Genomic DNA, 12787 nt, shown 5'->3' with positions numbered 1-12787 from the left:
ATGAATGCATATTGTATGCTGTTTGTCCATAGATTCATCTCTGAAACTAGACTACCAATAAGTTAAAAGGATGCTCTTCAAAACATTAAGTTGTTGCATTCCTTTTTAAATCCTATATTCAATTTGCAAATTCTGTAATATACACATATTTTTCTATCAAAGTACTACATATACAAGGTATCCAAGAGTACAAACAAAGGGACTTTGAGATAGGAAATGATTACACAAATTTTATAAGAATAACTTCTTCTTCCCAGGCTCAGCTTAACATTCTGCAATGTAAGAACGTCTATCAACTTACAAATTCTGCTTGACTTACACAAACCAGCTAATCTATTACATACAATACTTGCCACAAAATCTGCTAGGGTCATATTCACTATCAGAAACTTCCAGAGTCATTTTATAGAAGCCAGTATAATTTTTTAAACTAGTATCTGAATTTTCCCTTTATATAAATGTTTATGAGAATTTACTGTTAAGTCATTTTATAACAGGGAGCATTATGTAATATGTTTTGACTAGTTGTTTTACAGTTTGGAATCAAACGGAATTTAATCAGGATTACAGTAATAATTAAACATAAAAGAAAGGTAAAGGGAAGAGAAGAAATAATGATCCTCACACAAATTTTTCTCAAAGTATGAATTCTAAGGTAAGTGCCTATAAAAGGGGGCTCCAAAAAGGCTGTGGAAAATTCCATTATCTTTTCATTCTATTTCTCCATGAGCTTTGGAAAGCTATATATATAGCGAACTGAGGGACTCCCCTCTGAAGATTTTCCCAGATTCTGAACAAAGACTGAAAATCCATCAGAATTGGGTGGCCCACCTATACATGAAAGATCTGAATGCACTCTCTGTCATGGTGTTGGACTGAAGGAAGGGGTTGCAACAGTGTTCACTAGGGGGCACTCAGGGTGGACTGGTGGAATTTGAGCCAGTCTGTCCCTGATGAGAAATACCATAATGTGAAGATACCCATTTCCCAGTGTCAACGCTGTTGAATTGTATTGAAAAATCATGTTTTCGGTATAAAAGAATCTGGGGTTCTAAAACCAGCTGTTTTCTACGTATAAATGATGCTGCTGTTACAGATTTACCATTTTCTCTAAAAGGAAAGTCTACATTTTCTGCCTGTTCAGAATTGTTTAGTAGCAATTTATTCTTGAGTGTATTTACATTTTTATGATTTTAAGCTATTTTCCTGAAAGCTGAAAATATTGATAAATGGATACGATTAGCCTTTCTAAACAAATATTTAAAATATATATCTCCTCCCAAAGCTCATGGAGAACTAGAATTAAACCAGCTCAGAAACCAGCTCTAGTTCATTCTTGGTGTGATGCTGTAGAATAAACACTGGACTATTAACCACAAGGTTGGAGGTTCAAACCCACCAGCTGCTCCTTGGAAACCCTATACAGTTATTGCTAAAAGTTGAAATCAACTCAATGGCACTTAACAAAAAGTTCATTCACATGCATTTTTAAACTAACTCGATTAATAAGAATTTTTTACTTTAAAACATGGTGATATTTTAAACATATTTTTTGTAGGACTAATTTTTAAAATATATTTTAATCAAATATATCCACATGCTACATTAAGGGAAAAAGTATCTCAACATTTACTCAAACATATTCCTCAAAGAGCTGACTTTCAAACTACACTTCTATATTTTAATAGAGATATCTTTTTTTTTTTTTGGAAAGAAAAATTTTCATTACTGATTAAAATTATATTTTCTAAAGGCAATTGAAAACATCATGTTAATTTCTAATTAACATCCTTCAGATTGTAATATAAGACTGTACTTGAGATAGAGATACAGTAGAAAGCAAATAGTATCATTTTTGTCTGAGTGAGTATCAACCCAACATATATTTTTTACAACATATAAATATAGACTGCTACTAGGTAGGAAAACAGGTAGGATGAAAGTTGTTACAGACCAACTTATGGCTCTATATACTTGCCTTTAGGATAAAAACATTTTTTCTTAAAAACATATAAAGTCATTGGTAATAAAAATATTTATTGCATATGTTCTTTCAGGATACTAATAAAATCTGTACTCCAAAATTCATAAAATTTGAAATTTACTAAATCTAAATATAAAAGTATTGGATATGTTGTCAGAAAGGACCAGTCCCTGGAAAAGGACATCACGTTGGGAAAGTAGAGGATCATAGAAAACAGGAAGACCCTCCACAAGATGGGCTGACACAGTGGCTGCAACAATGGGCTCAAACAGGACTGAAGTGAGGACAGAGCAGGACGGACAGTGGTTTAGTCTATTGTACCTAGGGTCGTTATGAGTAGAACCTGACTCATCATTATCAAACAACAAATAAAGGCTCTGGTTAATGTTCCACTTTGTAAAACTTACCTAAACGTGCTTCTATTTTGTGATTAAACTATTAAGATTAGTTTATGTATTTATGTAGGGAATTATATAACACAAGACATGGCAAGAAAAAGTTCAATTATTTTTAAAACACAGGAAAACAGTCCATTATTTCAGGGAAGTATTTATAATTGTTGAATGAGGGCAAAAGTTAAAAAGCTATTAAACTCTCAATTCCCAATGCACAACATGATGCAATTGTAAAAATAATTAAAATTGACAGTCATCCCCAGGCCTTGAGAAACCATGAATAAATCATATTTCTGTAGAAAATTCACCACCCTAAGGCATATAAAACTATTAACTTGCCAACTGCATAGCTCTTAATAAAGATCCTATAAAAGTAGTTTGTGTTAACAAACCGAAGAAAAGCTTCAAAAGGTCTTTTCTAACAAGCTGCTTACAAATACATCTTTTAAAAGTCATTTTAATGGCTGATATTTTACCTTGCTTAAAATGAGGTAACAGCTATGTGATAGGTATTATGCTACGGCTAGAAGTAAACCATTGAGTAACCTAAGAGTTTGGATTCCAAGCATTACTTATGAGGTAAGGGGATGGAGGGATGAAGGGTGGGCTCCTATAAGTTGTAAAGATTCCTCACTAATCTTGACCTGTTCTCAATTACAGTTCTAGAAACAAAGAAGGTACATATAAAGGAGGAAAATAAGTTAATCCTAACTAAAAACTCTGCTTTAATCTAAGAATGTACTACTAATAAACAAGTATATCAAAGAACTATAAATACAGTTTTTAATTAAACTTTTCTTTTTTCTATTGTAAATAGCCAGAGCAAAAAAAATGAATAGATGTACTTTGGAAGTGATTTCCAACCCCATATGGCTTTAAATGTCTTCATGTTTAGCTGAAATTAAATTATACAACAGAGGTGTTTTGATAATATAACTAAATTTTAATAGAACTAAGTTAAACTTTTTAAGTTAATATGTAATAAAATAGGTTGAGGGTTGAGGATTAAATATGAATAAAAACTAAACATGTACCCAATTTCTATTTTAAAACAAATCATTGTACCTTTGTTATTACAAGAAAAAAATATTGATGTAACCATGCTTTAATAAAAAAAGTGATATTAAAAACTCAAGTTCATGCAACTATAAAGTATTTAGTAGCTTGAGGAGTTAATTGTAGTGTAAAATGTATTAATGTTAAATACCTACACAAAAGATATGGATGCTAGGGTCCAAATCTGTATTACTTTAAAACAACAATGACAGCAATAAACAATAAAATTAAACATACTAAATAGGAAGCAGTAATTATAAGGGGTTCTGTTTTATATAAAGTAGTAACTCAGGCACTACCTGTCTTATATACATTACTGAGTAAGAATTATCACTTGAAATTTTATCATTTAAATAACTAAAAACACTAGTCAGTTGATGCCTATTAACTGTATGCCTTGAACTTATTTATAAAAAAAAGGCCAGCAAATTTTGCTCTCATTCTGTGGTTAACACCAATGGTCATGAACATCAGTGGAGTCTTGGAATTTTATTCCCCATTAAGGAAATTTAGATCTGTAATGAAGACTGTAACTCCTATGGGTTAGGATGTAGGATAAATTAAAAACCACAGTTAAGCTTCAGAGTTTCCTTCACTATTTTCATGAGGTTGAAGCTGCTCCCTCTCTTGCTCTTCTTGAGGTGGCCGAACACGTTTAAAAAAGCCCATCTGTCAGATGAAGAAAAATAAACATTACTGCCTTACCAGGAAAGAACATTAAGAGTACTTTTAAGTGATTGTGATAACCGAGAAAATCTAAGTGATAGTATAATCTCTCTTGATTCAAGTAATAAATATTGCCCAAGATACATCAACATTATAGGATCCTTTCTTTTTCTATGCTTCCCCTTTACCTCTCTTTTCCTAATTCCATTACTTACCCTGTACATGACAAACACCAAAACCGCCAGTAACAACAATCCTGCTAGAACTGCTAAAATGATCACCCACACAGGCACGGGCATTGGTGCTGGCTGAATGCCCCAGGTGACATCAGTGGTAACCTGTCGGGAGAAACAAACACTTTTGAGCTGCAAAATCCATCCTTTCACTTACTCGATAAATATCTGTGTACTTGTTTTTGTTGTTAAGTGCCATCAAGTCAGTTCTGACCCTGTATAGGGTTTCTGAGGAGCTTCTGGTGAGCTTGAACCACCGATCTTGCAGTTCAATGGCTTTGCAATCTGACACATTAACCCACAGTGCCACACCAGGACTCCTTTATCCTGCATTTTAATTACTTTCACATGATTTTCTTTTGTTACATAATCATTTGTAGTCATATATTTAGTAATAAAAGCATGAACACACAAAACTCCTCTCGGTAGGTTAACTTCTGATTGCCTTTAAATTGATTTTTTAAAAATAATTCAAACCACTTTATGATTCTCAAATGGAAGACCTTGAAAATGTTGTCACTTGCTATAGATAATTTTCAACTTTTTTGCTTTGAGAGGGAAATTTTTTAAATTTAGAATTTCTCCTACAAAACTTTAACATATACTGAGATCCTATACACAAGACAAAACAGAAAAACAAAAGCTCTAGCTTTATTAATTCCATGGTAAAAGCAATAACATTAAACAAGATTATAATCCTATCAAATAACTTAAAAAAATTAACAACATAGCTACATTGCAACAATCTTGTTTTTTAATGACGAAACTAAGGTGGCTTGAGCTGAATGCATTTATTTCATTTCCCCAAATAAATGACTTACTAATGTTGAGTTGAAGAGATCCTCAATTGGAAGGTTCTTATAGGGAAACTCTATGACGTTAAATGAAGCAGATGACTTCAGAGAATATGAATGATTCTGGTTTTCTTTCTGAATAAAAATAACAATAAAATAATTTCCCAAATGCCAAGACATTTGTACTTCTTTGAGAAAGTGGATATGCTTTAAATGTTGCCTCTGTCCACTTACATTCATAAAGGTCTCGGTCCACAAGAGAGACTTCACATATAGAATCGCACTCTTTCCTCTATCTAGTCTTCCAACCTGGCAGACGATCTTCAAGCATTCAGCAATTCCACAGCCCTTCCAAAACAAAGTCTTTTACTCTCAAGAAAAGACCATTCTGTCATCTCTTCAAACTTAAATACTTCAAAATTAGGCATTTTATTATTGTTATCTGAAGTCCAAGGAAATTAAAGAGATAATTCATGTTCTTTTGTTTTAAGGAAATAATGCCTAAAAAGAACAGGCTAAGAGTTGAGATCCTGAATTCTTTTTGTTATGAAAGGTATGGTTTGATGTGGTTCGTTATACATCTATAATAGCTCTATAATATTCAAAGACGCATTTTTATGATTAGAGTTCAACATCCTTTACTAGAATACATCTCTTTAGACAAATGCAAAGGTGTGATTTTAGTAAGCCATGAAAAGCAGATCACAATATTCTTATAGAAAATAAAAAGAAATGAGTGAGTTGCTTGTGATTTGAATGACAGTTTATAAAGCATTTTGCTTTTCCATGCAACAATTCATACACATTTTGTTTTATGATACTGACTGCAATCCCCATGATTTAACAGTACTCTTCCCACTTCCTCCTTGAAATGACCACACCCCTTTGTCCTTCATCCTGCCTTTGGAGTTGTACCCCTAGTTAAATGCTGCTCTTTTGATCTTCAGTGGTTGATTATTCTAATGAATGTGTGTCACCCTACTGTTTACCTTATATACCTCTTTATCCTTTGGCTGAAAATTGAGCCGCAAGGGTGTGTTCAACTCTAGACCTGAAGGGTGTCCAAGGATTAGTCTCAGGGTTCCACGAGTTCCTATCACATGGTAAGCCTGGTCTTTTTAGGATTTTGAGTTGTGTTTCACATTTTTTCTCCTACTCTATCCAGGATCCTCTACCATAATCCCTTTTCAGAGCAGTCAGCAGTAGTAGATAAGTACCATCTAGTCCTTCTGGTCTCGAGCTCATGGAAGCTGGCGTTTGTATGCTCCACTAGTCCTTTGGACTAATTGTTTCCTTGTGTCTTTGATTGTCTTCACTCTTCCTTGCTCCAAATGGGGAGAGACCAAAGCTGCACCTCAGAGGGCCACTTACCACCTATTAAGACTCCAGTTGCTTCATTGGTCTCTCCCTGTCCAGAGGAAAAAAGAGAGATGAAATCTGAAGATACTTGGAAACAGTTAGTCTAGTGGACTGATAAAATATGTGATCATCTATCAGTCTCCATGAATGAAACCAGAAGAACTAGACTGTGTTTGGCTACCACTACCAACTGCTCTGAAAGGAATCACATTATAAGGTCTGTTTAAAGTGGGGGAAAATGTGGAACAAAACTTAAAATCACACACACACAAAATCCCCAGCTATTTATTGGTTCGACAGACATTAGTGGGACCCTTAGAACATGGCCCTTGATTACTCTTCAGGTCTGGAACTAAACTCACTCCTGTGTCTCAATTTATAGCCAAGCAATAAGTAGGAATACAGTGGGGGGACAACAACACTAGTCAAATACACACACCACAAAATGGTCAACTATTTGAGATCAAAATGGTAACATTTCCCTAAAGACAAAATTCAGATGGGATGAGAAAGGAGAAGGAATGGAAACAAGAAACCCAGGGAGAAAGTGGATGTTATACTGAGGAGACTTTAATTATTGAGATGAAATAAAGTGTATGCTTCGTAAACCTCCACTCACAATTCCCATTAAAAAGTTTAACCTCCTCCCACCCTCACCCCCCAGAAAACAGAGCTCATTCAAACAGGATGGTGAAAGGCCATGAACTTTAAAAAAAAAAAAAAAAAAAATCCCCATTGCTATCACCAAAGTTAGACACTGAACACTCTTTGTGGACTATGGTATGCCAATTGACTTTAGTGACTCTGAGATTATACTGCTGCGTCCTCAGACCCAGTGACTCATTCCCATAAGGTATTTAGTTATTGATAAATTTTCATAACTTTGACCCTTATATTTGCAACACATATAAATACATATGTAGAAACATTCTCTGTCAAACCTATACATATTTGGGGGTATAGTTCCCGACTTGCCTTCTCACCCCTGTTCAGTTTGAGTGCCTATCAACTTGTAAATTATTTGCATTACTGTTATGTCAGGATTGTGTAATTACCTTTTTGGCCTTTAAGTCTGTGCTCCTTCCAGTATTTTCTGTTGCCTTGATCAGTTTTTGCTGACCAAACTTTCACTGTATATTTCCTTTCCCTTCACCCAATAATTTGAATTTTTAATGATTGATGAATAGTTGGCCCACATTAGGCCTATGGGGAGCATGGAGGCTCCAAAGGATAAGCACAGGTTGATGATTTGAGCCCACCAGCTACTTCATGGGAGAAAGATGAGGGTTTCTTCTCCCGCAAAGATTTATAGCCTTGGGAACTCTAAACAGGGTCAATATGAACCAATTCAATGGCCCTTAAAAACAATTAGCCCTATAGCTGAATTCCTAATGGGAACTGTCCTCATTCAAAAAGAGCTGTTTTTTTCAAAGTTACTTCTTCCTTGGAGATAGCAACATCTAATGTATGGTTGAGTCCTGGTGTGGCGCCATAGGATAAGCACTGGACCTGAAGGTCGGTTTAAACTGCAAGGTTGGTGGTTTCAAACTCACTAGTTGCTCCTCGGAAACACTACACAGGGTCACTATGAGTCAGAATGGACTCAATGGCACACAATAACAACAACAACAACAAATGAATGGTTAGTGTGTGGGTACCAAAGCCTTGGTCCCATAATCCAGTTTGTGTTATTGAGAGTTCTCACAGACCCACAGTTCCCCATAAAGACAGCTGAGACCTTTGTCAGAAGTTCAACTTTTCTGCCCATTCCTGCTTCTTCTCTCACTCTTATTGCTTTTGCATACCATCAGGAGGATTCAGATTCAAAGGTACCTGAATAAGGTTTTCTAGGCTGTAGTTTTTATGAGATTAGACTGCTGGGTCTTTCCTATCGTGTATATTGTAGTGGGTTCAAACAGGTATTTAGCCACTGTGCCACTAGGGATTCGTTCCCTCATCAATACTCCACAATAAATCTCCTGCATGCAAATCCATGCATCAGAGTCTATTCCCAGGAATTTGCTGGTTCTAGGAAGCAGGCCCATTAGAAAGCTGGATCACCTGTCAGGTGTTGGTAGTAAGAACCCCATCACAGGTGGTAAGTGAAGGACTGAGTTCCAATCAGGCTGTAACAGTACAACTGTTGAAACTGTCAACATTCAAAAGTGAGAGCAAGGAAACCACAGATACAGTAGACAATGAATGCACTGTTGGGTGTAGTATTTTTCAGGTATTCAGAGATCAATAGGAGGGAAGATGCAATAATTTCACTGATAATGAAATCACATGACTTCTGAACAGTGCAATTTATATAATTAAGAAAGTTCCCACAGCAATCTCTAAATGCAATGCAATCCCGATCAAAATTCTAACAGCTTTCTTCAGAGGAACAGAAAAGCCAAAATCCAATTTTTATGGTAGGGCAAGGGACTGACAATAGCGAAAGCAATCTTGAAGAATAAAGTAGGAAAACCCACAATTATTGATTTTATGGTCAACTGATTGTCAACAAGGATGCTAAGTCCATTCAATGAGAAGGGAAAAGTCTCTTCATTAAATAGTGTTGGTAAAATTGGATTTCCACATTGCAGATGAATGAATAAGGATGTGCATAAACCAATTCAAAATGGACCAAAGACCTAATATGAATACTAAAAGGATAAAATTCATAGAAGAAAATATAGGGGCATGGATGCAGGGCCTAGTTTTTATACAAGCACAAAAAGTACAAGCAGTAAAAGAGAAAAATTGATAATTGTGACCTCATAGAAATGAAATATTTTTGTCCATCAAAGCACTTCACCACAAAAAGCGCTTAGCTATATAAATTGGATGTAAAATTTCAGGAACCATATATACAGTAGTGGTGGTGGTGGTGGTGGTGGTGTGCCGTGGAGTTGGTTCCGACTCATAGCGACCCAGCATAGGTTTTCCAAGGCTGTAAATCTTTACAGGAACAGAAAATCTCCTCTTCCTCCTGCAGAACAGCTGGTAGTTTTGAACTGCTGACCTTAAGGTTACCAGACCATCTCGTAACCACTACCAGAGCCTCTTATAGGGGTCTAATATCCAAAATATGTTAAAAACTTCAGTTACTTAACAACAAAAAGGCAACCAAATTAAAAATAAATAAATAAATAAAAAGGACTTGAGCAGATATTCACCAAAGAGGATCTTCACATGGCCAACAAGCACATGAAAAGATGCTAAATATTATGAGTCATCAGAGAGATGCAAATCAAAATTACAATGAGATACCACTTCATTCCTTCTAGAACAGAAATGTTTAAAAAAAGGAAAACAAGTGTTTGCAAAGTTGTGGAAACACTAGAACTTCACTCACTGCTGGTGGGAATGTAAATTGGTATAGTCTTATGGAAAAGGGTTTGGTGGTTCCTACAAAACTTGAACATAGACCTGTCATATAACCCAGCAGTATCAGAAGAAGTGAAGGAAAGATTAGAAGCCTGCACAACCAATGTTCATTGTAGGTACTTTTCATGAAAGCCAAAGGGGGAAACAGATAAATATGGTATATACATATAATGAAACACTAATCAACCTTGCAGAGAAATAAAATCCTGGTGTATGCCACTACATGAAGAATCGTGTTGAAACATCATGGTAAATGAAGTAAGACCAACAAAAAAGGACAAACGTATGTTCTCATTTGTATGAAATAAGTAAATATATAGAAACTAAAGATTATTAATGTTACCAGAGGTGAAAGGGAGGTGAAAGAGGGGGTTTCTGCTTAGGGGGCATTGAGTTTATGTTAATGGCAGAGGAATGATTTGAAAGAGGGTAGAGAGAATGGCCGCACAACTTGAAGAATGTAATCAGTGGCACTGAATTGTACCTGTGAGGTTGTTGAGATGGTGCATGTTTTGATATGTATATTTTCAGTACAGTAAAATAATAAGAAAGGTCATGAAAGACTCAAGATGACTATCACCAATTTAAGCCCCTCTTTCCCCAAACTGATGCTGACTCATGGTGACCCTATATAGGGTTTACAACATTATAAATCTTTACAACATCAGATAGCCTCAACATTCTCTGTTAGAGCAGCTAGTGGGTTTGAAACTTGAAGCTTGCCGTTAACAACCCAATACTTAAGCCACTGTGCCACCAGGGCTCCTTCCATTCTACTAAAACCAAACTCAGTGCCACTGAGTCGATTCCTACTCATAGTGACCCTATATAGGGTTTTCCAACACTAAATCTTTATGGGAGCAGGCAGTCTCATCTTTCTCCAGCCATGCAGGTGAAAAGGTTTGCTGCAGGACAAGGAATTAAAAAGCTAAGGATCCGGTCTAGAATTTACTTACAAAAGTACCAAAGTTCCAGAGAAGCTTGCATTCTAATTCCAACATGTCTGTTTTGATAATGTCACAGGCTTCATTGGGAAAGAATGGAATTCTAATACTTAAGATGGAGAAATCAGAACTATTGCACTTAATAATCTTGAAATTTCAGATTATTCTAAACCCTTCGGGTTTGAAGTTTGAATAGCCCATTCTTCCCTGTTAAGACTAGTACTGTCCCCATTTGAAAGAAGACGGAATCCCCTCCTTTGCCATATGTCTCAAGACCTCCCTTCCACAGTGGACACAAAGCTCATGGAGGTAGCCCAATAGGTCAGTAAAGAGTGCAGTCAGAAAACAAGTTGAAAATTAAGTCGTTTTATTAGCAGTCTACACAGGTAGAACATTTGAGGCAATTGTAACTTGGAACAAGTAAGAAGACTGAATGGTATAAAAATATATGTAGTTCTTCCAAGCACAGCTGTTGTTATTTTTGAAATAAGTTATTTGGTATCAGTCTTATAATCACATTTTTAAAATATTTTAAATGTGTGTAGTTAAAATGACACTTACCAAAGTGTGAACATCCCCTTCACTGAGGGTGAGATCCCGCTTTGTGATGAGATGGTTCCGATCACCCTGCCCAGCCACGGTGTCATTCTTCTCTGTTGTTTGCGAGGTTGAGACCTAGGATTGCATTAACAAAATGGAGATAAATAATAAGAAGAAACGGCGTTTTTTTTTACATTGACACTTAGACATAAATTTATCTATTAAAAACCAGTAAACAAAGTTAAGTTTAGGTTATGACAAGAAACTCCATTAATAAATGGATGGTTAAAAGTAAGGACAGAAAGTAAAGTTTATAATCATTATGTAGACTAAGTTGCCTCTGCTTAATCGTGATTTTTTTTCCACTTGCATAGTTAGAGGGAAACTAATGAAACATATAGAAACACTCTGATATTTCACATCATTATTGGTGATAAGTGTTAGTCACCTGTTTACTTTTTCTTTTATTTCAATGTATGTGCTAGGACAGAAATAACTATATCCAGAGTTATATATAATTATAGAAGATACCACTTGTCTAATCTGTGAAAGTCAAGACAGTCAGAGTAAAGGTTTCATCTTATCTGCGAAACCGAAATTCCACATATCCTTGTTTTATGAGTGGGCTCATGGGTCCAAATGCACAAAGCGATACGACCATTATGATACATAGGGTCTTCCCTGACTGGTTTTTGGAAGTAGATCATCAGGGTTTTCTTCTGAGTTTATCTTATACTGTTCACTATCACAGCAACATGCAAGCCTCCAATGACAGATGAGTGGTAGTTGTGCTTGAGATGTGCTGACCAGGAATCTAATCCAAGATCTGACACATGAAATCACCACAGACTTCCTGTAACTGACTGTTATACATTGAATAAAACTTAATGTGATGGCGTGAAGGTCAAATTGAGTCATGAAGATAAACAACTGTAAACATCCACTGAAAATTGGAACATGGAATGTATGAAGTATAAATGTGGGAAAATTGGAAGTTGTCAAAAACGAAATGGAATGCATAAACATCAGTAACTTAGGCATTAGTGAGCTGAAATGGACTGGTATTGCCCATTTTGAATCTGACAACCACAGTTTACTATGCTGAAAATGATAAATTGAGGAGAAATGGTGTTGCATTCATTGTGAAAAAGAACATATCCAGATCAGTCGTGAGGTACAATGCTGTCTGTGATAGGATAATATCCATTCTCCTACAGGGAAGCCCAGTTAATACCACTATTATTCAAATTTACACACCAACCACTAAAGCCAGTGAGGATGAAATAGAAGAATTCTAACGACTTCTTTAATCTGAAATTGACCAAACATGCAATCAAGATGTATTGCTCATTACTGGTGATTGGAATGTAAATGTTGGGAGCAAAGAGAAAGAAGCAGTAGTTGGAAAATATGGCCTTGGTAATAGAAAGGATGCTGGAGA

General features: G+C 35.7%; 1 protein-coding gene across 1 annotated transcript in view; it reads right to left on the bottom strand.

Annotated features, from left to right (window-relative positions):
• Window positions 1-4008: 4008 nt before the first annotated feature.
• ITGAV (integrin, alpha V) overlaps window positions 4009-12787 on the bottom strand; it is a 159682-nt gene continuing 150903 nt past the window's right edge. The window contains exons 25-29 of the mRNA XM_006864065.1: window positions 11368-11481; window positions 5363-5476; window positions 5156-5263; window positions 4317-4439; window positions 4009-4104 (exon numbers count right to left, since the gene is read on the bottom strand). Of these exons, the coding sequence (XP_006864127.1) occupies window positions 4009-4104; window positions 4317-4439; window positions 5156-5263; window positions 5363-5476; window positions 11368-11481 (555 nt within the window). The remainder of the gene's footprint in view (window positions 4105-4316; window positions 4440-5155; window positions 5264-5362; window positions 5477-11367; window positions 11482-12787) is intronic.

The sequence above is a fragment of the Chrysochloris asiatica genome, unplaced genomic scaffold (assembly GCF_000296735.1).
Source record: "Chrysochloris asiatica unplaced genomic scaffold, ChrAsi1.0 scaffold00059, whole genome shotgun sequence".
In the NCBI taxonomy this organism is placed as follows: domain Eukaryota; kingdom Metazoa; phylum Chordata; class Mammalia; order Afrosoricida; family Chrysochloridae; genus Chrysochloris; species Chrysochloris asiatica.
Note: the sequence above shows the minus strand (reverse complement) of the source record. Positions and strands in the feature narration are given on the sequence as shown.